The 27,174-nt window shown below is 46.2% G+C and overlaps 1 protein-coding gene across 1 annotated transcript in view; it reads right to left on the reverse strand.

The window, feature by feature from the left end:
• The window catches only part of atf7ip2 (activating transcription factor 7 interacting protein 2), a 191,172-nt gene that overhangs the window by 12,867 nt on the left and 151,131 nt on the right, over positions 1-27,174 (reverse strand). The window contains exon 11 of the mRNA XM_038820878.1: positions 7,202-7,387. Coding sequence (XP_038676806.1) covers positions 7,202-7,387 — 186 coding nt within the window. The remainder of the gene's footprint in view (positions 1-7,201; positions 7,388-27,174) is intronic.

A 27,174-nucleotide genomic window follows, 5' to 3' on the forward strand; every position in this document is an offset into this window, starting at 1 on the left:
CCCACACATTGCAAGCCCTACCCCCCTCCTGACTCCTGCCCTCCACTTCCTTTGACAAAACTCCTCCCCCCAACCTCTGTTCCTAACCCCCCAACTTTCCACCCCGGCCGGACTTATCGGAACCTGCTCTGCCGGGCTCCGATGGCCGCAGCCCTTCCCCCCACCTCACTCTTGTTCACTGGCTGGCTTAAACCGGCCAGCGTGGCGGCCACCGCCCGGGTCTCTTTCCCCCTTGCCAGGTCCCAGGAAAACCAAGAAATCCCCTTTAGCACACAAACCTGCATACACACCCAAACCCCAAAGAACCATCATTGCAAGCGAAAGTCCCATCTCTTCCCTTGTCCAAGTATATACAACGTTAGCTAATTTAGCACATACACCAACCGCAGTGAAAAAATACAGTTACATGAGGCTACATCGGTACATGACCACTTCTCACTTCAGCCACAGTCCTTCTGCCTTTGTAAACTCCTTCGCTGCTTCCGCCGTCCCGAAATAAAAGTCCTTGGATTTGTAGGTCACCCTCAACTTAGCTGGGTATACTATGCCGCACTGCACCGTACCGATGTATAGTGCCTTCTTCACCCGGTTGAAGGTAGCCCGCCTCCTCGCCAGCTCCACCGTATAGTCCTGTATACACGTATACCAGCTCCAGCCCACTATACCCACCTGGGGTGGTCATTTCCCGATTCCAAAATGGATGCCCGCAAAGAATGCAGGGAAAATTGGCCAGGCACAGGAAAACAAGCAAGTGCAAGGTTTCCTGTGTATTAAGACTTGCAGAACCCAGACAGAACCAAAACCAGTAGCCATCTACATATTAATGAGCAATCCCCAGGAACAATTAGAAACATTGAAGCAATCGGGACCAAACCAGACTCCCCAGCGCCAGCGGGAGCCAGGACAAAGGAAGGCCAACGGACACATAGGAACCGCCCAGCGATCAGGGAACAGCTCCAGTATTGGAGAAATCAATAGAACCGATTGGGACATGGTCCAATTAATTGGGACCAGGTCCGGGGTCCGCCCAAAAGGGCACGAAACCCCTGGGGACTATGAAGTAGAGTCCCCAAGTTCAGTTCGCTCTCTTGGCAGGCTCTCTTGGCAGGTCTTCTTGGCATCTGTCAAGAACTCTTGACCGTGACTCTCAACAAGGAGAGACCTGCCTAGCAGCTGCACCAACCAAGTGAGTCTCCAGCCAACGTACGCTACGAGATTGGCGCTCCTAGCTACTATTCCATACCAGCTTGAAACCTGCAGCCTCAGAACCGAACAAAGGCCATTGTCCCTCTGACCTGGTGGGCCATTCCAAAAGCTAAGTATAGGCCTTTAGTGTTAGTGATAGTCTAGTAAGTAGAGCTTTATGCATGAGTAGTGATTGACTGTGTGTATAATAAATGTGTTTTGATTTGAAACTTACTAACTGGTGTATTGAGTTATTGATCAGCACTTGGCTTTGAACTTCGTGGTGGTATTAGAAAGATACCTGGCGACTCTAGAGCAAAGGTTATTAAAACAGAGCAATTAAGTAAAAGCATAATGAGCAACACCACTGCACCACCCGCTTCTGCATAGCCCAGCACAGGACCTTGTCCTTCATGCTGTACCTACGAAAACACAAAGTTACCACACTTGGCGGCTCACCCTCCTTTGGTACAGGACTCCACAATCGGTGAGCCCGATCCAGTTCATATCGGGAGGGATCATCCCCTTCCTCCAATAGCTTTGCCAACATCGTGGAAAAATACTCAAGTCGGCCTCGGGCCTTTCACTCCTTCAGGAAGACCCACAATCCTCAGATTCTATCGCCTAGATCTGTTTTCCAAGTCGTCCATTTTGGCTCGCAGACCCTTTGTTGATCTCTATCACCATCCACATCTCCTTCCCCATCGATGTAAGTTGATCACTGTGCTGCAATAATGTCTCTTCCACTTCCTTCAGCGCCTCACCTTGCTCCCGCACCTCCGCCACTGCGTTCAATACTGCCGCCCTCACCGGGGCAACCACCTCCTCCACCAGCACGTTCAATACCGTCCCCATCTCCTTCCTAATCGCCTCCATGGACTTTGTGAACTGCCATTCGAGACCATCACCGTAGTCATTTCTTCAGCCGTGAGCAATGCGGCCTCCCCTGGTGCCCAGCCTCCACTTTCCTTGCCGTCCCCTTGGTGACCTTTCCACTCCCCGACAGACTTTCAGCTGCTTTTTTCACGGCCGTTTTTTTACTTGTTTTCGACATTTCCCTTCTCCCTGCTTTTGCCGCCTCTGTAGCCCCTAGGACCAGGCGTTAATCCCCGAAACTGCTGTTCCCGAACGGGAGCCCTCCAATGTGCGGCTGCCTCCCACTCGCCGTCACCGGAAGTCAGAGAACTTGAATATTATTGCACTTTGTGTGATGACCATTTTGAAGTGTTTGTAATGTTCTTTCAAATATTTTACAAATAAAGTATATTTTCCCCCAAAAATGTTTTCTGCTTCTAGGAATACACAAGGAAGGGTGTTAAAAGCCAAATGCAACCCTGGTCTCTGCATGCTAATGTGGTGTTCTAGTTCTACTGTGCTAGTGCAGGCTTTCCGAAATGTAACTAACCAACCTTTTGACCATCCAACGATACTGAATGAACATCGGAGAAACATTCTTATGATATTGAAGAATTAAACGTGATTATTGTGCTATAGGTACAGCCAAAACCAAACTTAAAGGGCGGAATTCTCCGCTCCCGCAAAAAATCGGGAAAGGCCGTCGTGAACTCGGCAGAGTTTCACGACGGCCTCGGAGCGGCGCTCCGTTATTCTCGGCCGCCGGGCCTTGACGCTTGTGTCAAGGTGGCACGTCGAGAATGACACGACGGCGGCGCCTAAGTGACGTCAGCCGCGCATGCGCAGGTTGGCCGGCTCCAACCCACGCCTGGCGGTTGCCGTCTTCCCCTCCGCTGCCCCGCAAGACGTGGCAGCTTGATCTTGCGGGGCGGCGGAGGGGAAAGAGTGCGTCCCTTTGAGACGCTGGCCCGACGATCGGTGGGCATCAATCGCAGGCCAGTCCCCTCCCGAGCACAGCCGTGGTGCTCACTCCCCTCTCCGCCCCCCACAAGCGTCAAACCAGCGTTTGGCGCCATGTTCACGACGGCAGCGACCAGGTGTGGTTGCCGCCGTCGTGAACCGGTCGCGAACGGCAGGCCGCTCGGCCCATCCGGGTCGGAGAATCGCCGTTCGGCGTGAAAAACGGCGAGCGGGGCGTGGGAGTATCGCGGAGGGACCGGGGGGCGTGTCGTGAGTCGCCCGGCCCTCCCGCGATTCTCTCACCCGGCGTGGGGAGCGGAGAATTGCGCCCCAAATTTTTTTTGTCTTATATGTATACATTAATTGTCGTAAAAAAGTAGTTATTCAACAAATACACGGCCCCGACTCCTACTGGACCTCCCTAACCACCACAGCCCCACTCTTCTCGGACTCCTCCACTCCCCACTGCTGCCCCAACACCTCTCACCTCCCCCTCCCTATCACCACTGCCCCGACTTCTCTCAGACCCCTCCACTCCCCACCACCGCTGCCCCAATACCTCTCGCCTCCCCCTTTTCCATCACCCCTGCCTGACTCCTCTCGTCTTCTCCCCACCACCGCTGCGATTCTTCGTTACCCCCCCCCCCAATCACTGCCCCGGCTGCTCTTGGAGCCCTCCACGGCCACAGCTCTTCTCGGACCCATGTCCAAACCAACCAAGTTTGGGAACCCCTGTGACAGGGGAATGGTACCATTTGGCCCCGCCATTTTGGCGCCGTTTGTTTGGCGCTGAATTGTTTTGGCGCTGATTGTTTTGGCATTCAACAATTTGGCGCCGAATCTTAATTACCTACTTAATTACCCACTTTTAAAACCAACATTTTAAATGTAGTTCTGTACCTAGTTCCACCAGAATTCCACCTAGTTCTGTAGCGCAACATAGTCTTAGAATTTCACTGTAAAAATGTAAAAGTAGTAGAAATGGCTGAAAGTATTTTAAGTAAGAAAGACAAACCTAAATTTTCTCACAATAGATATCTATATGTGTTCGACAAGCATAGCAAGAAGGACACTTTGATGAAGTTTTGGAGATGTGAAAACAAGAACGAGTGCAAAGCCCGTATACACACTAAAAACAATGAAGTGGTAAGGGAAATAAACGAGCATTCTCATGGTGCTTCAGCATGGAAGTAGCTGCAGTTAAAACAAGTGTAAAGCGCCGGGCTGGAGAGAGTCAAGATCAACCATCGGCAATTTTAAGTTCTTGTACGGAAAATATTTCTCAAGCCGCTCAAGGAGTACTTCCAACTGCAGACGCAATGAAGCAAATTGTAAGGAGAAGAAGAAATCAAATGAACCTCGTTCCTCCAAATCCTGTTCATGAATTAGTGATCCCCGATGATTACAAACATTATATGAAGAACAATGATGAACGTGAGAACTTTTTAAATAGCAGACAGTGGTCATGAAGATGATAGAATTTTAATTTTTGGGAGACAGAGCTGGACTGTGTTTCTATTAGATTCTGAAGTGTGGTAGGTTGTTGGGACCTTTAAATCTCCTCCGTTATTTACACAGGTTTATGTAATTATGGGAAGAAGGCATGGAGGAGTTCATCCAGTTTTATATGCCTTATTACCAAATAAAAGGCGTGCAACATATGTACGCATGTTTCAGATGGTTCATGACGCAATCCCAGGATTAAATCCGGGAAGAATTTCTTGTGACTTTGAACATGCAGCTATTTATGCAATGGAAGAATGTTTTCCAGGAGTAAGGATACAAGGATGTTTCTTCCATTTCGCTCATAATGTGTACAAGCACCTTAAACAGATTGGGTGCCAGGTTTTATATAACAGTGATTCCGAATTTGCTTTAAGAGCTAAAATGATCATAGCCTTATGTTTCGTGCCTGTTCCTCACTTGGATAACTACATAGGTACCCTGTCCGAAGACTTGCCGGTAGAACTTCAATCGCTGCTTAACTGGTTTGAAGATAATTACGTAGGACGACCAATGAGAAGAGGCAATGGCAGGCGGCCCCCTCTTTTTCCTTCAGAGATGTGGAACCACAGTACAATCGCACAATCAACGGAGAGGACCGAACTAACAATCACACAGAAGCAGCACATAGAAAGGTATATGCGGAATTAGGAGTTCACCACCCAATTATATGGAAATTCATTGATGGACTGAGAAAAATTCAAAACAACCGAGATGCATATTATGAACAATTGGTTGCTGGCCATGCTCCAAAACAAAAACTTCTTAAGTATGTGAGAGCTGACGAGCGCATTTTGAATATTGTGCGCCAGTTTGATGAGAGAGAACCATTAGAATATTTGCGTGGTATAGCCCACAATTACAAAATACGTTAAATTACTGAGTTTTAATTATATCTTTTACATAAATATTTTATCCCAGAATAAAGGTTTAGTATTTTTATCAAGAATAAAAGTTTCGTATTTTTATCCAGAATAAAGGTTTCGTTTTTTAATCCAGAATAAAGGGTTCGTTTTTTATCCTAGTTTAATTTCATTCCAGGACCCTAGCAGACTATCAACATTCTATGAAACGGAGAATCCCGCTGTTGTTAGGGATAATTGATTGGTATCACAAGCTAATTCATCTTAAATCCTAGTTTCCATTTATTTACATGCTTAAATTTTAATTTTGGCGCCAAACCGTGGTGGGCCAAAGAAATGAGCGCCATAACAACTAGCGCCAAAAAAACGGCACCAAAAGATCGGGGCCAAAAAGGCGGCGCCAAAAAGCACCCGACCCTGTGACAGTGTGTGCTGTGGAGGTCACAGCTGAAGAACATCCACAAGCAGCCCTGTGCTCGCAGGTAGAAAGGTTTCTCTCTCAGATTGTTAGATGTAAGTTACAGGCCAGCAAAGCCACAATCAAAAAGGAAACAGGATAATGCGTTCAGCCTGAAGAATCAAGAATCTCCAAACCAAGTGCCAAAGTCAGAGCAGCCAATATAACAGTTGCAATGTTTCACCATCTACTGTGAAAGAGTTGATGAAAGTAACTTTCATTTTTTTGGACTCAATTTTGGACTAATCTGCGTGCATGTGTTGTGTTTTATTACTTTCTTCTCATGTTTTAATAACTAATACACTCAGTCTTTAACTCAAGAAAGCTTGGTTAAATGGTCTCCTTTTAAACAAATACTTAAGACTGTGAAAAGGTATCCACAAAGAAAGCAATCTTTTAAAATTAACCTTGTTGCGACAAGCAACAGGGTTGAATAAAGGGGATCCAGTTCACCCCTCCTTTCCTGGGAGAAGTACAATTTTAGAATATTCCGCCCAGTATCATAACAAATCTGGGGCCTCACCTGGGGACCAGTTGTAACAATGTCCAGGCCCTCGCTGCACTCTGGCTGTCCTTGCCCTAGCGGCCCCACTCAGGCTCCCCAGGCCCTGGCAGCACACTGGCTCCCTGGGTCCCAATCTCACTGTAACTTTGCTTGCCTGGAGACTGGCAACCCTCAAGACCAATACCATGACCAGAGACAAGCTGCCTGGTTTAGACTTTCAACAATGCTTGGTAGTTAACTGTCAGTTACCATGTCCTGGTGTATTCTCCATGGCAATGCCTTGATCAGAGTCCACTTGCCAACCAATCAGCACTCTTCTCATTTAGTATAAAGCTGTTGTTTGCCTGACACTGGTATTCCTGAGATAGTCCCAATGAATGCAAGTCAAACAGCTTTGACAATATTCAAATTCTGTACTACTTTGTAGCATGATTTAACTGAGACTGTCAAACATAGCAGAAGATCACTTAACCACAATTTAAAATGGTAGAAAAATGAGAAAATTCTGTTGCTCAGACTTTCCATGAAATACTATCTCAAATCAGAATATTAATTAAGTGAACAGCTATCAAATTAAGAAAAGTCTGCCAAGCCATTAACCAACCACTATGTTTAGGCACACATCTCCAAAAACAAGTCTGCCAGATAACTTACTGGGGAGTTACAGTCTTACAAGTAGAGATGGTGATTAAATTACACTGTTGGATGTATTTATAATACTTGTTATGCCTTCAATTGGGAAACCAAATAATGTCTTCTGTCGGCAACAAAAAATGGCTTGCAATCCTTTTGACTGTCACTTTGTCAACGAGGTCATGCCATACTGTTTAGACCAGCAGATCTCTATAGTACACAAATCAAAGATTTACCTACCTATTGAAAGTATCTGCACACACAGAGTCTGTGATGGTTTTATATTAGCAACATTGATTTGTGGCTTGGCTGGCTGAGCTTCTGAAACAAGTGGCATTTGCAGAGAGTCATCATCAATCCCATTGTCAGATTGAGTGGCTGATGGCCGAGTGTCTGTGGTCATAACAGATGTTTGAATTTCGGATTCTGGGAAGTAAAAAGATTATGAAAACATTAAGAAATTAAAGTTGCAGTATGGGGAAAGCATTTGTTAATTGCCGAAAGATGTTCTCAAACTTTTCAGTAATGCCAGATTTTCATTTTAGACAATCTAAGTACAACTTAGTCTTACTGCAAACAGATATTTTAGAGTGCAAGATATCAACACCTGAATGTACTGAGGAAGATGAATATTTAACTCTTAACCAGCTGTAATGATGATCAACCAATGGTTATTGCTTGAGAATCTCCACTTCTTCCTGGCAATTTTAAACAGACCACCTCATCAGAGGGATGTGAGGAAGAACCTTTTTACAGTGAGTGGTAATGATCTGGAACTTGATGTGGTTTCAACAGCATGAGACCCTCACCATGGTACAACTGTAACCTCTTCTGCTAGACCTCAGAGAGCTCGACCGATGCCCAGAACAGCCTAGTCATGATACACACACACTTGCTCACAAGTGCACATGCACGCGCGTGCATTATTCCACAATGAGCAATTAGTATATCATCTTTGATATCCCTATTGTACAAATTCTGAGGGACAGAATTAATCTCCACTTGGAGAACCAAGGATTAATCAAGGACAGTCAGTATGGATTTCTCAGGGGAAATCATGTTTAACAAGTTTGACTGAATTTTTCAAGGTGATTAGGTGTGTAGATGAGGACAGTGGAGTCAATGTAGTCTACATGGACTTCAGTAAGGCTCTTGGCAAAGTAACGCAAGGAGACTGATCAAGAAGATAAGAGTCCATGGAATTCAGGGTAATTTAGTAAATTGGATCCAAAATTGGCTTAGTAGCAAGAGGCAAGAAGATGATGGTCGAAGGTGACTGGAAGCCTGACATAGTGGCGTACCACAGCAGGGATTGGTGCTGGGTCCCTTGCTGTTTGTCGTGTACATTAATGATCTAGACATGAACGCAAGGAATATGATCAGCAAGTTCACAGATGACACGAAAATTGGTGGTGTGGTAAATAGAGAGGAGGAAAGTCTTAGATTACAGGACGATATAGACAGGCTGGTCAGATGGGCAAAGCAGTGGCAAATGAAATTTAACCCTGACAACTGTGAGGTGATACATTTTGGGAGGACTAACAAGGCAAGCAAATATACAATGAGCGGTAGGACGCTAAAAGGTACTGAGGAACCGAGGGACCTTGATCTAAAAATCCCCTGAAGGCAGCAGTATAGGTAGATAAGGTGGTTAAGAAAGCATATGGGTTATGTATCTTTATCAGGCATAGAATATAAGAGCAGGGAGGTTATGATGGAACTGTATAAAAGTCTTGTTAGGCCACAGTTGGAGTAGTGCAGTTCAGGTTGCCACACTATAGGAAGGGTGTGATTGCACTAGAAAAAGTGCAGAGAAGATTCACCAGTTATGTTGCCTGGGCTGGAGTTTCAGTTTTGAAGACAGTCTGGTTAGGCTGGGGTTGTTCTCTAAAGATGCAGTAATATTATTAAAACCTGGGTTAAGAAGCTTACAGTTATTATGACTATGAGAGCAGTGATCAAAGTGTTGTAAAAGCGTGGCCATCATTGATTTGCAAGTGAATTATTCTACTAATAGGTCTTGAGAACCATTAACTTGCTTACAGATAGCTAGCCAATGGAATATAGCTTACGTTTGAGACTACTAGGGTGTAGATAATTTACAAGAGGTATTGTATTTGTTCCTGGCTAAACAAGTCAAGGGATATCTTGTAATAAGCGACAAAAGAATGTTGTATGCTTTTGGTACTGATGATGTAGTTAATGAAAGGAGCCAGGCCTGTGTGAAAAGTCAGTTGGTCCTCGAACTCTCATCTGAGCAAAGGTGTTTCAGTTTTTGTCCCGAATGGTTCGCTCTCCAAAGATTCTGCACAGAGATAAGCAAGTTGAAACTTGGTTGTTAACTTTATTCATGAGTGGTATATGAAGTATATTGGTTTACTTAATTGGAATATAGTGGCGGGTTTCGGAGCTAAGTTAAGGTTTTCTCTTTTACCTAAGAACCCTTGTAACTGTTAACTGTAAAGTTATTTATTTGTTGCTAATGTGATTCATTCTGTGTTTAAATTAAAGCTCATTTTGACATTAAAAATACCTATAGGTCATTGTTAGCACTTTTATGTGGTGCAGTAACATTTCCTCTCAGTATTTTCATCCAGGATCCAAACAAGGTATACAAAACTTTGAGAGACAGGTATCGAGTAGATAGGAATAGAGGGGTTAATAATCAGGGGCCATAGGCAAGGAGTAGGAAATTCAGAGGGGGTTTGAAGAAAAACCTTTTCACCCAGAGTGGTAGGAATCTGTAATTCTCTGCTTGAAAGGGTGGCAAAGGCGGGCACCCTCAGGAATTAAGAAGCATTCAGATGAGCATTTGAAGCGCCATAGCATACAAGGCTACGAACCAAGGGCTGGAAAATGGGATTAAAATAGATAGGTGCTTGATGGCAGGTGCTGTGCTGTAAATCTCTCAGACTCTAAACCTACCTCCACTACCTTGGCAAGAACCAGTGCTTCAGCAGCTAGAGTAGTTTCCAGAATGGACCTGATGGGCTGAATGTCAGAGAAATCATAGAATCCCGAGCGTGCCCATCGAGTCTACACTGACCCTCGGAAATATCACCCTACCTAGGCCCACACCCATACCACGGGCGAAATTCTCCAACCCCCCGCAGGGTCAGAGAATCGCCCGGGACCGGCGAAAATCCCGAATCGCACCACGCCGATCGGCGTGCCCTCCGCACCGATCGGCGAGCCCCCTGCGGCGATTCTCCGGCCCGCGATGGGCTGATGTCCCGCCGCTGAGAGGCCTCTCCCGCCGCCGTGGTTTCAACCACCTCTGGTGACGGCGCGAGCGGGCCTCCCCCCTGGGGGGGCGTGTGGGCGTGGGGCGATCAGACACCGGGGGAGGGGGGGGGGGGGTGCCCCCACGGTGGCCAGGCCCGTGATCGGGGGCTACTGATCGGCAGGCGGGTCAGTGCCGTGGGGGCACACTTTTTCTTCCGCCGCCGCCATGGCGGAGGCGGAAGAGAACCCCCCCCCACTGCGCATGCGCCGGTGGTGACGTCAGCTGCCGCTGACGCACCGGCGCATGCACGAACTGGCAAAGGCCTTTCGGCCAGCCCCGACGCCGGCCGGTGGGCGTCAAAGGTCGTTGGTGCCGGTTTTGGCAGCAGTCGGCGTGGCGCCAACCACTCCGGCGCGGGCCTAGCCCCCAAAGGTGCGGAGAATTCCGCACCTTTGGGGAGGCCTGACGCCGGAGTGGTTGGCATTACTCCGCTACGCCGGGACCCCCCCGCCCCGCCAGGAAGAGGAGAATACCAGCCCACATCCTTTTTGCACACTTAGGGGCAATTTAGAATGGCCAATCCACCTAACCTTTGGACTATGGGAGGAAACCGTAGCACCCAGAGGAAACCGATGCAGACACGGGGAGAAAGTGCAAACTCCACACAGACAGTCACCCGCAGTCAAAATTGAACCCTGGTCCCTGCGTTGTGAGGCAGAAGTGCTAACCACTGTGCCACCTTCTTCTGTGCTGCAATAACTTTATCTGAAGCAGGCAAGACATTTTAAAAAAAGTTTTGTTAAAGGACAACATTTTCCATATTCACCCACAGGTACTACTATGAAACTATCTGCACCAGAATACCAATCGGGAAGATCAGTATATGACGATAACCTGCTTCATGTGCTTTCGGTCACCCAAGCTGGCATTTTTGCAGATTCAATTTTCAGAATTCCTTTTTTACCTTCCAAAAATCCCGTATTTCAGGGTGTTTCATTGAAGTATTGGTAACTACAAGTCATCAAAACCTGTTCTGTACAGATCTGGCAGCATCTATACGGAAAGAAAAGAGCTAAGCTTTCGAGTCCAGATGATCCTTTGACAAAGCTATTTTCTCTCCTTACAGATGCTGCCAGACCTGCTGAGATTTCCCACCATTTTCTCTTTTGGTTTCAGATTCCAGCATCCACAGTAATTTTCTTGCATCTCACATCTGGCCTAGTCTGAGTGCACAACCAGTTTAAATGATCAATCAAGCTTCTCAATTGCTCTGTCTCTTCTTTGGATATAACAACTAGGGTGGGTGTAACAACGTCTAAAATTGGATTGTTGGTTTAAAGTTCCAGACCTACTTAGCTTAAAATTTAAACAATGAAAAGTCCCACAAGCCTAAATCCCAATTTTGCATCCTACTTTAATCTTAGTAATGATACATACTCAAATTTGGAGGTGCCATCAACATGCCCTGAAAGTTTATTTTATAATGCCATGACACATTACAAAATTTACTTTTGTAGTCAAATGCATTTAAATTTTCCCCCCCAAAATTCAGGGGCAATTTAGCTTGACCAATCCACCTACCCAGGGCCGGCTCAAGGCACCGGCAACTCGGGCAGTCGCCCGGGGCGCCATGTGCTGGGGGGCGCCAGAGACTCGGGTCCCGCGCATGCGCAGTTGGGCCGGTGCCAACCAGCGCATGCGCGGTGGCCGCCCTCCCCCAAGGCGCCCCCCCCCCCCCCCCGCTCGGTCCGCCCCCCCCCCCCCCCGCGCCCGCCCCCCCCCCCCCCCCCCCCCGCGTCCGCCCTCCCTCGGGTCCGCCCCCCCCCCCCCCCCGGCCCCCCCCCCCCCCCCCCCCAAGGGCGCCGAAGTTCAGCTTGCCCGGGGCGCCAGCAACCCTAGGGCCGGCGCTGCACCTACCCTGCACATCTTTGGGTTGTGCGGGTGAGACCCACGCAGACATGAGGAGAATGTGCAAACTGCACATGGTCAGCGACCCGGGGCCGGGATTGAACACAGGTCCTTGGCGCCCTTTGCAGTCAAATACAACCAATTTCCACCAAAACAGGTCTCGCTGAAAAATGCCATATCCTAGAAATACAATGATGTGGAGATGCCAGCGTTGGACTGGGGTGAGCACAGCAAGAAGCCTTACAACACCAGGTTAAAGTCCAACAGGTTTGTTTCAAATCACTAGTTTATGGAGCACAGCTTCTTCCTCAGGTGAAGGAGGAGTGCTCAGAAAGCTAGTGATTTGAAACAAACCTGTTGGACTTTTAACCTGGTGTTGTAAGACTTCTTACTAGAAATACAATGGCTTGGATTTGCTGTTGCCCAACACCAAAATCAGGAATGGCGATTGGGCAGAGAATGGCTCCCAACACTGAAATCGCTGCAGGCACAGGCTTGCAATGCTTCGCCCACTCCAAATCGCCGTCATTGAGACACGTGCCGCGCGCGGACGGAATCACGTTTGAATATCATTATCGGGCTCACCCACTATGCTCCACCTTTGATGGGCCGAGTTCCCGATGGCGTGGGCCAAATGTGGTCATGAACCTGGCGTGGCAGCTGCGGAGAGAAAGGGCGTACGGAGTGTTCAGCACTGCCAAACTCTGCCGAGAGCCATGCAGCTGGCTGGGGGACTTGTGCCAGGGCTGGGGAGGAGTGGGGGTTGGTCAGGAGGTGGGCTGTTGGGTCGGGCTGGATGGGTACGCGGTCCAGCACAACTGGTACCATCTTTTCAAGCGCACTCGGTGCGTGTGTGGGGGTGCAAGCATACGCGCGGTTGCAGCCTGTCAGCCTTGCGCATGTCCAGCACGGACCCTGCGATTCTCCCACCGTTTTATGCACGTCCCGTGAGTTTTCCATGCGCGCTGGTGCTAGCCCCTCACCGGAAGCGGAATCGGTGTGGCGCCAATTATTCCGTCGTGAATACCACGGATCCTCCATTGACATTAGCCCTTAAGACACAGGAACAGAGAATCCAGCCCTATATCCTTCGAATGATTCTGGAGGCATCATTCAGGTCATAGATGCATTTATTTTGTTTCCTTATTGTGTTCTTCTGCACCTGCTGTCTCAATGGGCATTTTCAGAAATGCTGCTCTCCGCAAAGTATTGCGCAAAGATAATAATAATCTTCATTAGTGTCACAAGTAGGCAACACTGTAATAACGTTACTGTGAAAATGTGACTTTTCATGTCAACTGCCATAAACTCCCATGAATTTGTGATCGAAAACAGCTAAAAATATTTTTAGGGGGGCAGCACAGTGGTTATCATTGCTGCCTACGGCGCTGAGGACCTGGGTTCGAATCCCGGCCCTGGGTCACTGTCCGTGTGGCGTTTGCACATTCTCCCCGTGTCTGCGTGGGTTTCACCCCCACAACCCAAAGATGTGCAGGGTAGGCGGATTGGCCATGTTAAATTGCCCCTTAATTGGAAAAAATAATTGGGTACTCTAAATTTACTTTTTTTAAAAAATATTTTTAGGATTATTTTTCCAGCAGTTCATCATCTGTATCAAGCATTTTTTGTTCAAGACCCCAAGTAAATAATTTTGGTTTAATCTTAAATCCCACATGCAGACTTCTTCGGCGCTCTCCAGCTGACATAATAAATATCAGAATAAACTCCGAAGTTTCTCCAACTAAGTAACTCCCCTTTGTTCTGCCTCTAATTAGTTTTACCTCAAGATCATTGACAGCCACCAAAACATCACGATCATGGAAGATTTACATTTCTAGTTCAGTTACATGGCGGTTCTGTGATCTATATTTCATCATATGATCTATTTAAGGCACGGATCTCTCAGAAGGTAGTGAATCAATGGACTTCTTTACCACAGAGGGCTGTAGATGCTTTAATACAGTATGTTCATACAGTATATATACATACAGTACAGTATGTAATACAGTACAGTCCAAAGATGTGCGGGTTAGGTGGATTGGCCATGCTAAATTGCCCGTAGTGTAAGGTTAATAGGGGGATTGTTGGGTTACGGGTATACGGGTTACGTGGGTTTAAGTGGGGTGATCATTGTTCGGCACAACATCGAGGGCCGAAGGGCCTGTTCTGTGCTGTACTGTTCTATGTTCTATGTTCAAAACAGAGATACAGATTTTTGATCAGTAAAGGAATCAAAGGATATGGGGATAAAGCAGAAAGCATCACAACAAGTCACAATCTCATTACATGGCAGAGCAGATTCAATCGGCCTAATGGTTTACTTCTGCTCCTATGTCTTGTGGTCTTATTTCGCTCTTGCGCAATTGCAGTTTGTGCTCATTTTCAGACAAGAGTTACTCCCAGACTCACTATCACTACTCATACAGCATCTTCTTATTTTCCACCTTTTTATGCCATTCTGCTATCTATGAACCTCATTTCTTCTTTAAACTTGCCAGTAGTTTTTCTGGCACACCTCCCAATCATTTCATCTCTCTATTCTGTAATGTCATGTGCATCATGATCACTAGAATTATTACTATCCAGCCCTTTTAACAACTGCATTCTGTTCCTCAAGATGATAATCACAAAAAACAAAAGCATTTCACGTCCAATGTGCATTCCCTTTTGCTTCTATGAGCTGCTCAAGGGTCAGGGTTTAATAGTTAATTCCAATTACTCGCAAAGAATAAACTAATAACTTAACTGTCATTTTTAACAAGACTGTCTTACCGTCACAGGGGATGGGTACCGCAGCAACAGGTCAAAAGGTGAAAAAATTGAGGGGGAACTAGGAAATAGGGCCACTATGGCTCTGAGGAAGAACAGATAGGAGCTGTTGCTGAAAACAGCGGGACTGGTGGCCTGAAGTGCATATGTTTTAATGGAAGAAGTATAACAGATAAGGCAGATGAACGTAGAGTTTGGATTAGTACTTGGAACTATGATGTTGTTGCCATTAGAGAGACCTGGTTGATGAAGGACAGGATTGGCAGCTAAACATTCCAGGATTTTGATGTTCCAGGCGGGATTGAGGGGGAGGTAAAAGGGGTGGAGGAGTTGCGCTACTGGCGAGGGAGAATATCACAGCTGTACTGCGGGAGGACACTTCAGAGGGCAGCGAGGCTATATGGGTAGAGATCAGGAATAAGAAGTGTGCAGTCACAATGTTGGGTGTTTACTACAGGCCTCCCAACAGCCAGCGGGAGATAGAGGAGCAGATGGGTAGACAGATTTTGGAAATGAGTAAAAGCAACAGGGTTGTTGTGATGGGAGATTTTAACTTCCCCAATATTGACTTGGACTCACTTATTGCTAGGGGCTTGAACGGGGCACAGTTTGTAAGGAGCATCCAGGAGAGCTTCTTAAAACAATATGTAGATAGTCCAACTAGGGAAGGGGCTGCACTGGACCTGGTATTGGGGAATGAGCCCACCAGGTGGTAGAAGTTTTAGTTGGGGAGCATTTCGGGAACAGTGACCACAATTCAGTAAATTTTAAAGTGCTGGTGGACAAGGATAAGAGTGGTCCTAGGGTGAATATGCTAAATTGGGGGAAGGCTAATTATAACAATATTAGGCGGGAACTGAAGAACATAGATTGGGGGCGGTTGTTTGAGGGTAAATCAACATCTGACATGTGGGAGGCTTTCAAATGTCAGTTGAAAAGAATTCAGGACTGACATGTTCCTGTGAGGAAGAAGGATAAATATGGCAAATTTCGTGATCCTGGGATAATGAGGGATATTGTAGGCCTCGTCAAAAAGAAAAAGGAGGCATTTGTCAGGGCTAGAAGGCTGAGAACAGACAAAGCCTGTGTGGAATATAAGGAAAATAGGAAGGAACTTAAGCAAGGAGTCAGGAGGGCTAAAAGGGGTCACGAAAAGTCATTGGCAAATAGAGTTAAGGAAAATCCCAAGGCTTTTTATATGTACATAAAAAGCAAGAGGGTAGCCAGGGAAAGAGTCGGCCCACTGAAGGACAGGGGAGGGAATCTATGTGTGGAGCCAGAGGAAATGGGCAAGGTACTAAATGAATACTTTGCATCAGTATTTGCCAAAGAGAAGAAATTGGTGGATGTTGAGTCTGGAGAAGTGTGTGTCGATAGCCTGAGTCACATTGAGATCCAAAAAGACGAGGTGTTCGGAGTCTTGAAAAATATTAAGGTGGATAAGTCCCCAGGGCTTGATGGGATTTACCGCAGAATACTGAAGGAGGAGAGGAAATTGCTGAGGCTTTGACAGCAATACTTGGATCCTCACGGTCTTCAGATGATGTCCCGGAGGACTGGAGAATAGCCAATGTTGTTCCTTTGTTTAAGAAGGGGAGCAAGGATAATCCCGGGAACGACAGGCCGGTACGCCTTATGTCAGTGGTAGAGAAATTACTGGAGAGAATTCTTCGAGACAGGATCTACTCCCATTTGGAAGCAAGTGGTCGTATTAGCGAGAGGCAACACGGTTTTGTGAAGGGGAGGTCGTGTCACACTAACTTGATAGAGTTTTTCGAGGAGGTCACAAAGATGATTGATGCACGTAAGGCAGTGGATGTCGTCTACATGGACTTCAGTAAGGCCTTTGACAAGGTCCCTCATGGCAGACTGGCACAAAAGGTGAAGTCACACGGGATCAGAGATGAGCTAGCAAGATGGCTATAGAACTGGCTCGGTCATCGAAGGCAGAGAGTAGCAATGGAAGGGTGATTTTCTGATTGGAGGGCTATGACTAGTGGTGTTCCGCAGGGATCAGTGCTGGGACCGTTGCTGTTCGTAGTATATATAAATAATTTGGAGGAAAACGTAACTGGTCTGATTAGTAAGTTTGTGGACGACACAAAGGTTGGTGGAATTGCGGATAGCGATGAGGACTGTCAGAGGATACAGCAGGATTTAGATCGTTTGGAGACTTCAGCGGCAAGATGGCAGATGGAGTTTGTTTAATTCTGACAAATGTGAGGTAATTCATTTTGGAAAGTCTAATACAGGTAGGGAATATACAGTGAATGGCAGAATGCTCAAGAGTATTGACAGTCAGAGATATCTTGGTGTACAGGTCCACAGGTCACTGAAAGGGGCAACACAGGTGGAGAAGGTAGTCAATAAGGCATACGGCATGCTTGCCTTCATTGGCCGGGGCATTGAGTATAAAAAATGCAAGTCATGTTGCAGCTGTATAGAACCTTAGTTAGGCCACACTTGGAGTACAGTGTTCAATTCTGGTCGCCACACTACCAGAAGGATGTGGAGACTTTAGAGAGGGTGCAGAAGAGATTTACCAGGATGTTGCCTAGTATGGAGGGCATTAGCTGTGAGGAGGGGTTGAATAAACTTGGGTTTGTTCTCACTGGAACGAAGGAGGTTGAGAGGCGACCTGATAAGAGGTCTACAAAATTATGCGGGGCATAGACAGAGTGGATAGTCAGAGACCTTTTCCCAGGATAGAGGGGTCAATTACTAGGGGGCATAGATTTAAATATCGAGGGGCAAGGCTTAAAGGAGATGTACGAGGCAAGTTTTTTTTTACACAGAGGGTAGTGGGTGCCTGGAACTTGCTGCCGGAGGAGGTGGTGGAAGCAGGGACGATAGTGACGTTTAAGGGACATCTTGACAAATACAAGAATAGGATGGGAATAGAGGGAAACGGACCCCGAAAGTGTAGAAGATTTTGTTTAGACGAGCAGCATGGTCGGCGCAGGCTTGGAGGGCCGAAGGGCCTGTTCCTGTGCTGTACTTTTCTTTGTTCTTTGTTCTATCACCGTGTCATTGTCTATGACCCTCCATAATAGCATACTAAATTTCCTGTATTGAGTGTGATCTTCAATCATCTAATATAATGGGTGTGATTCTCTGGCCTTCTGTGGCGTGTTTCGCGGCAGTGGGAGGCAGCCTGCTGTTAGCTGCTTCTTCTGGTCCCACTACTGTCAATGGGATTTCTCACTGAATCAACCCCAGGCCGCCAGGAAAGCCACGGCAGAGGGGTTGCCATCGGCGGGACCGGATGATCCCCGTGAAATTATCACTTTTGAGTGACCTCAAGGGTATAGTCATTGTCAAATCTAAATGCTGATCATTACTTACTGAATCTATATTTTAATGCATCTAACCCATATACTGTTGAAATACATGAAAGTACTCCACAACCAATACATTTACAGGATTAAAACTCCTTGGGGCTAGCATAATCTGTTCAGATTCACCATCTTCATACCCTCCATCAGAATTTTCTTCTTCACATCTCATTTTAAAGTTCTTGGGTGAGATTCCCGGCAGCCGGCCAATGGGATTTCCCATTGTGGGCACCCCCATGCTATTGGGAAATCCACAGGCTTGAGTGCGCTGCTGTTTGACCGCTGGCGAAGCGGAGGATCCCGCCGGCGGAGAATCCAGCTACTTGTCTCTTCACTCTGAGCAATTCACTGCATAAATGATACTAGAGACGCATCTAAGCACCTACCAACTTTTCTTGGGGATTCCGGGGATTTATTTATTAGCTTCAATTTCACCTTATGCCGAAATAACTAAATAGTTTTCATCACCACTCTGATGTCTGTGTCTGGTTATTTTCGAAATCTCGTAACCATGGAGCATTCTATTCCATGTAATAGCAGATTGCATTATTTATTCCAAGAAGGTTGAATGGGAATTAGTGTTTTGCCAAAATCTTTTTAAGGTAGCAGACACCTCATCCAACAGATTCTCCGTCTCAAAGAACCAGATGCCAGTGTGTGTGCTGGAGAAAAGTTCAATCCACACAAGAGGAAATTGGATTATTATCTGAAAATGAAGAATGTGAAGAGCTATGGTGAGAATGCAGGGGAGTAGCACAAGGTGAACTGTTCATTTGGAGAGCTGACACAGCTAAGAAGCACAGAAAAGCCTCCTGTAATAATTCTGTGACTCTGAGAGTTAGCACCTGTTTTCTGTCAACGATACACCGGAGCACAATCATTTAAGGGTTAGCACTAATCCAGGCTGCCCAAATTCTAATAAAGTTTGGCAGTTTAAAATCCTTAATAAATACATCTAAGGAATGACTGTTCATTTTCCAAAACAATCAAATTCTGATGAAGCCACACAGGTATTTTTATTTCTTCTAGTATTTCATATAGGAATCCATTGATTCTTGTTAATTTTACTTTGCACAGGAAGTGACAAGGTCTCTGGAGAATGTGCAGTGCAGGCGTGGACAGCTAATGGTATGGTGTCTAAAAAATAAAATGAAAGCCCTTTCCTTGTTTACACTGGAGGTGAAATGAAAGTTGTGTTCCAGAATAAAAGGAAAACTGAAGCCCAGTCCACCAAATTCCACCAAGACAACACCTTGTTTTCTTTTTGATAGAGCAGTAGGAACCACGGAAATACAGCAAAAGAGGAGGCCATTTGGTCCATCTTGCCCATGCCAGCTCGAGGACACCCAGGTGCCCTTTCTAATTCCACCTTCTTGCATCCGGTCCATAGTCCTGTAGCTTACAGGACTCGAGGTGCAGATCCAGATACTTATAATAAAGACTTTAAAAGAGTCTGCCTCCACCATCAACTAGGGCAGCAATTCCAGACTTCCACTACCATCTGTGTAACAAAGTTCTTCCTCATGCCCCCTCTGCAGCTTCTTCCACTTATCTTGAATCTGTCCCCTGGTTTTAGAATTCTCCACCAAGGGAAACAATTTTAACCTGTACACACAATCTCTTCCCCTCATAATTTTGTACACCTCAATTAAGTCACCCCTCAGCCTTCTTTTTTTTCACGGAAAATAATCCCAACCTAAGCAATCTTTACTCGTAGCTACACTTTTCTGGCCCTGGCAACATTCTTGCAAACCTCTTCTGCATTCTCACCAGAGCAATTACATCATTCCTGTAATGTGGTGACCAGAACTGCACATAATACTCCAGTTGTGGCCTCACCAGTGTATTATACAATTCCAACATTATATTCTATATCACTGCCCATGAAGGAGAACATTCCATATGATTTCTTTACAAACTTGTCTACTTGAACTGCTGCCTTTAGGGACCTGTGAAGCCTCATTCTTCCAGACTTCAGAAACAGAGGATAATCGTGATGATAATTTAAACTTGATTTCCGTTATTTTACACAATGGCCATGAGGATTTTAATTTTATGCCTTAAAAAAAAAAATGTCAAGCTTCAGGCCACCATCCTCTGTTACCATATTCGAACTCCAGTGGTCAGTAACGAGTAGGATACCGGTGCCTTGTCGTAAAAATTACAAGTTTTTATTTATAGACAGCTCCAACGAACAGCCGCACTTCTACTCTTATAATCATGCTCTTAGGTGAACCAACAATTAATGTCCATCATCTGAATACAATGAACCTCCTAATGATATACAATTTAATATCTTCTGCATCCTCTCGAAGACCCTTACATTCTTTTATAATGAATCTACTTTATTCCAAACGTGTGTAAAAAACAGCAACATACAAAACGCCCTCCACAAAATCAGTCTACAGTTTGTACAATTATTCCCCCCGTGATGAGCCGTTCCTCAAAAATCGCCATCGCCACCGTATCTCGAAGCCCTTCGCTGACCCCATCAACGCAAACGTTATCTTTTCCAACCAGAGAAAGTCCTAGAGGTCTCCCAGCCAGGCCCATATCTGATCTCCAATTTAGCAGGATCCTTTGCTGGGCAATTAGAGGCGAAGATCACAATAACAGCTCCCTTCCCCTCCAGCAGCCCCGGCACTTCCAATATCCAAAAACTGCCAACATTTGGCCCGGCCTGACCTCTACCCCACAATCTTCGTTATTGTCCCAAACATCGCTTCCCAGAACCTCTCCAGCCTCTTGCAACACCAAAATATGTGCACATGATTCATCGGGCCACACTTCTCGCATTTACTGGCCACCCCCAAAAGAATCCACTCATCCTCGCCCAAGTCATATGTACCCTTTGCGCCACCTTAAACTGGATCAAGCTCAACCTCGTGCAGGAGGTCGAGTTCACCCTCCGCATCGCATCACACCACAGTGCCCAGCCTATTCCGCACCCCCCCAACTCCCCCTCCCATTTGTTCTTGATCGTCAACACCTGCACCCCCCCCACCCCAGCTCCCCCAGTCACCCGTATATATCCCCAGTCCTACCCTCCCCAACTCAGTTGGGAGCAGTAGTTACTCCAATGAAGTGTATTCCAGCTACCTGGAAAATGCCCTCCACTCTTTTTGTGCAAAATCCCTCACTTGCACATATCTAAATTCACACCCCCTTGGTAACTCGATCCTCTCCTGCAACTGATCCAGACCTGCAAACTTCCCTTCCGAGTACAAGTCCCTCACCTTCTCCAGGCCCGCCTCCCTCCACTTGCTATACATCCCATCCATCTCCCCCGGCTTAAACCTATGATTCCCACACAGTCGCATCAACACCTCCCAACTTAAAATGTCTCCTCAGCTGATTCCACAGATGCACCCAAGCCACGAACTTCGGGCCAAACCCATACCTATCCAAAATTTCAAATAAATACCTCCACTCCGCCTGATCGAAGGCTTCGTCTGCATCCATAGAAACAATGACCTCCTGCGCCTGCCCCACTGACGGAGTCATAACCACATACAACAACCGTTTGATGTTGCTAGAGAGCTGCTGGCCCTTTACAAAACCCGTTTGATTCTCAGAGACTAACCCTGGCACACATCCTTCTATTTTCCCCACCAACAGCATAACCTCCATGTCCATATTCAACAACGAAATGGTCCTATACAACCCACACTCCAATAGATCCTTCCCCTTCTTTGGGATTAGCGTCATTGATGCCCGTGTCAACGTCTCTGGCAACTCCCCCTTCTCCAAAGCCTCACAAAACACCCCCAACAAATGCGGTGCCATCTCTGCCACAAGTGCCTCATAAAACTGGAAGCCGTCCGGTCCTGGAACCTTCCCCGACTTCACATACCAGCAACTCCTCCAATGCCTGCCTCCTCTCTTCCTCCAACCGTAGAAACTAATCCATCCAGAAGCCGTCCCATCTCCCCTTCCTCTCTACCTGGTTTGGTCCTGTACAGTTTCTCATAACTCCAGCTCCAACTCATAACTTTGGGCAGCAGGGTAGCATGGTGGTTAGCATAAATGCTTCACAGCTCCAGGGTCCCAGGTTCGATTCCCGGCTGGGTCACTGTCTGTGCGGAGTCTGCACGTCCTCCCCCTGTGTGCGTGGGTTTCCTCCGGGTGCTCCGGTTTCCTCCCACAGTCCAAAGATGTGCGGGTTAGGTGAATTGGCCATGCTAAATTGCCCGTAGTGTCCTAATAAAAGTAAGGTTAAGGGGGGGTTGTTGGGTTACGGGTATAGGGTGGATACGTGGGTTTGAGTAGGGTGATCATGGCTCGGCACAACATTGAGGGCCGAAGGGCCTGTTCTGTGCTGTACTGTTCTATGTTCTAACTCCCCTGAACACCTTGTTTATTCTGCCCGGTTCTGATACCATCTCCCCCTGTTCTGTCCGCACCCTTAGGATTTCCCTAGATGCCACCTCCTTCCACAGCTGGTGGGCCAGCATACTGCTGGTCTTTTCTCCATACTCATCGTCCCACTCGCCCTTCGTAACTGTCCCATCGTCAACCCTTTTACAAACCCCAAATCGTCCCAATTCAGCATATATACGTTAACTAGCACCACTGTCATCCCACTCACTATGACATATCTTCCCCCTGCGCCCTGCACTTACTCAGCTTCCACAAACCCCGTCCTTTTGTTCAACAAAACGGCCACCCCTGCAACTTCGAGGCAAAGCGAGTGAAATACTTGTCCCACCCATCCCTCCCTCACCCTAACCTGATCCTTTACCCGAAGGTGCATCTCCTGTAGAAAAATCACCGCTGCTTTCAAACTCCTCAGGTGTGCAAAAACTCGGGCCTTTTAAAATGGCCCATTTAGCCCTCGGACGTTCCACGTCACAACTCTTACCGGAGGCATTCCCCTCTACCATCTGCTATCATCCTCCGCCTGTTTTACCTCCTTTAATACTGCCCTGAACCAGGCCCATCCAAGATGGCCCCCTTCTCCGCCCGTGACCAAGCTCAGTCTCCAACTCTGCCAAGTTGTAATACCCCCTCCCACAGCCTCCTCCCGCACATCACCTCCGTTCACTAGCATTACCTGCTAGCGTGGCAACTCCAGACTCTGGTCGGATACCACCTTCTCCACCTCGCATATCGTCATCCCTTGCGCCTCAAGGCACTTCTCTACCCAGTCCATCGATCCTTTCTTTTCTGATGAAATTCCTCCTTGACGAAGACCATCAACTGCTCCACCTAGGGCTTTCCCACTGGCGACAACCCTTCCCTCTCCACCATTCTTGCAATTGTTGCTGCTCCACAGGCAGGTCCAGCTCCTTAACCAGGTTTTTAACTATTTTATGCTGGGTCTGGTAGCCTGTAGACATACCAACCTTGAGGAGAATCTCTCCCTCTGCACCACTTTCCCGCTGGAGTTACCCCGCTAACGGGTATTAAGTGCCCAAACCAACAACTTTGAGCCAGAGCTGCCCCGTGTGCGGCCATTCATTCCATGGCTGCCACCGGAGTCCCCAGACCTTTACATTCGAAGTGTGCTGCCCAGAATTTAACACATTTCCCAGCTACTAGTGTTTACAATAAAGATTTAGCTCAACCTCCTTGCTTTTATATTCTATGTAAGAAGTCTTACAACACCAGGTTAAAGTCGAACATATCTGTTTCAACCACTAGCTTTCGGAGCACTGCTCCTTCCTCAGGTTATCATCACTTCATTTATATTCTATGTCACTATTAATAAAGCCAGGGATGAGCACAGGAGACGCCATTCTTTCTGAACAAAATAGTGCCATACTGGGCAACAGGAAACATGAGTATCACCAGTCCAGAGCTTCAAGCAAGACTTCTGCACTGATGTGTGTTGAACATTCAACATGTTTTCCAGTTCAAATTGGATTAATTAACCATCTTTAAACACATCACACCTGAATCTTTAATTCCATGAATTCTAGTTGAGGAAATTTTTCGACAAACACATAGTGCAATTTGTTTTGTATTCTGTGCACCTATTAATAAAGCCGAGAATCTTATAAGCTTTTTAAAAAAAATGTCTACTCAATCTGTCCTACCACCGTCAAAGAATATTGTACATACACCCATGTCTCTGTTTCTGAATCCCATTAAAATTACTTAATTTAGTTGACATTGTCGCTCCTTAGTCTCCCTATCAAAATGTAAGTTCATACTTGTTATCTGCCATGTATCTGCCCATTTTGTTAGAATATCTATGCGCTCAAAAAGCTTAATACTCCTTCCTTGTCATTTACTTTTTAAAAATAAATTCATGAGTACCCAATTCTTTTTTTGTCCAATTAAGGGGCAATTTAGCATGGGTTGTGGGGGTGAGATCCACGCAGACATGGGAGAATGTGTAAACTACACATGGACTGTGGCCCAGGGCTGGGATTGAACCCAGCTATTGGCACCGTGAAGTAGCAGTGCTAACCACTGTGCCACCGTGCTGTCCCTCCTCGTAATTTACTTAATTCTGGAGTTTTCTGAATTTTGCAAACTTTGAAATAATGTCTCAAACCGCTAAGTCAATATCATTACTACATATCAAAAAGAGCAATATAGAACAAGATTTGACACTGAGTGTAGAAGATGTTTTTCATTTGTTAGCAAGAGTGTTTAGCAAGAGTGTTTGGTGCCATAGCATGTCAGCAGTAGTAGTTTTAGCCATGAAAAAGCATGAGGTAGGAGTCTGAAAAGTGGAGCCTGCTTGGATAACTTGACATATGCCAGTCTAGACAAAGGACACAACAAAAATACGAGTCCAGGGTAGCTCACTTCAGGGGTGAACCCAGTGATTAGAGGTGAATAGGCATCAGTCACTAAATTGTTAAGCAACACAAGACAGATCTACATTCAGCACTTATCGTGGCAGCAACTGCAAGCAACGAGGTGTCAGTCACTGGAACGCCAAGGTACACAGCAGAATTGGACAGTTGATCCGAAACAGTTCACACCTATTGTGGTAGATTGTGAGTTTATGTGACCACAGTTCCCACAGTCATGACAGAACAGGGACAAAATATATAAAAGATAATGCAACAACTCAAGGGCAAAATACTGATTTAAATTGGGTCGATTAAGACAGGCTCTCCCAGAGTTTGCTTGAATAAACGATCAAAAACCGTACTCGAATCTCTGAGGTGTGCTATTTCCTCACACTACCCGAGAGCCACATAAGGAGATATTAGGACAAATGACCATAAGTTTGGTCAAAGTGGAAAGGGGGGAAGAAACAGACCAATTGGTAGAGAAATCCAGATCCTCAAGCCTAGGTAGCTGAAAGCACAATTACCAAAAGTGTAGTGATTAAAATTAGTAATGCACAAAACATCAGAATTAGTGGAGCACATAGACCTGGGGGCAGAGGGGAGCAGAAACAGTAGGCTGTGGAGATTACGGAGACAGAGAGGGATGAGACCATGAAGGGAATGGTAACATGATGGCAATGTTACTGGACCAGTAATCCAGATGTTCAGCCTAATATTTTGAAGACACTAGTTCATATACCACGACAGCTGTGGGAGTTTAAATCAAAATAATGAATAAATCTAGAACAAAAAATTAGTCTCAACAATATTCATAAAACTACCAGATTTTCATAAAAAGCCATCTGTTTTATTGATATCCTTCAGGGAAGGAAATATAAGGAACCAAAGAGAAAACGCTGGAAAATCTCAGCTGGTCTGGCAGCATCTGTAGAGAGAGAAAAGAGCGAATGTTTCGAGTCCAGATGACCCAAAGCTCAAAGGGAAGGAAATACGGTGTCCTTACCCGGTCTGGTCTACATATGAATTCAGACCCACAGCAATATGAATGAATCTTAAATGCCCTCTGAAATAGCCTAGTAAGCCACTCAGTTGTACCAAACTGTAACAGATAGTTGAAGAATAAAACCTGATGGATCATTGACCGTGGTACCAGAAAAGCCCTTCTCATTAACATCTGGGAACTTGTGCCAAAATTGGGAAAGATAGTCAAGCTATAGCTTGACACAGTATTACTTCACCGAATCAAACCTTGCAGTCAATGCCCTCGGCTTTACATCATTATCCACAAGTATGTCCAGATATACCAGAGGTGAGGGCAGTGGTGTATAATCAGAGGAAGTGGTTTGGGGAAATTTCAACCTGACACTAGAGGAAAGTGAAGTTAAGGCAACAATTAATCAGTCATCATCTTATTGAATGGCACGAGCAGGCTTGATGGGTCAAATATTCTACTCCTGTTCCTATTTCCTACGGCCTTCCAGGTGGACGCTTTTAATGTCCATCACCAAGCATGTTCAGTAGCACCACTATTGACTGAGCTGGCGGAGTCCTTAAAGACATATCTATCAGGCTGGACCTGCGCTCGGATGATGAGAAAACCAAGAGGGAAAAATTTATTTGATCTTGTCCTACATGTAACAGATATATTTGTCCAGGATGGTATTGATAGGAGTGACCACTGCACAGTCCCCATTGAGGGGAAGTAACATTTTCACACTAAGGACATGCTCCATTATATTGTGTGATACTACAACTTTGTTATGTGGGATAGGTTCAGAACAAATCTAGCAGCTCAACTGGACCAGCCATGCATTGTGGCATCAGCAGCAGAAACACATTCAAACACTACTAGACAAAGTCAACATGGATTCATGAAACGGAAATCATGCTCGAGTTTTTTGAGGATGTAACTAACAGAATAGATCAGGGAGATACAGTGGATGTGGTGCATTTGAATTGTCGGAACGCCCCACACAAGAGGTTAGTGTGCAAAATTAAGCGCTTCGGATAATTGACATGGAAAGACAATTGGTTAGCAGACAGGGAACAAATTTGGGCTGCACGGTAGCACAGAGGTTAGCACAGTTGCTTCACAGCTCTAGGGTCCCAGGTTCGATTCCCGGCTTGAGTCACTGTCTGTCCAGTTTGCATGTTCTCCCAGTGTGTGCGTGGGTTTCCTCCAGGTGCTCTGGTTTCCTTCCACAGTCCAAAGATGTGCAGATT

Source organism: Scyliorhinus canicula, chromosome 15 (assembly GCF_902713615.1).
Source record: "Scyliorhinus canicula chromosome 15, sScyCan1.1, whole genome shotgun sequence".
NCBI classification, from domain to species: domain Eukaryota; kingdom Metazoa; phylum Chordata; class Chondrichthyes; order Carcharhiniformes; family Scyliorhinidae; genus Scyliorhinus; species Scyliorhinus canicula.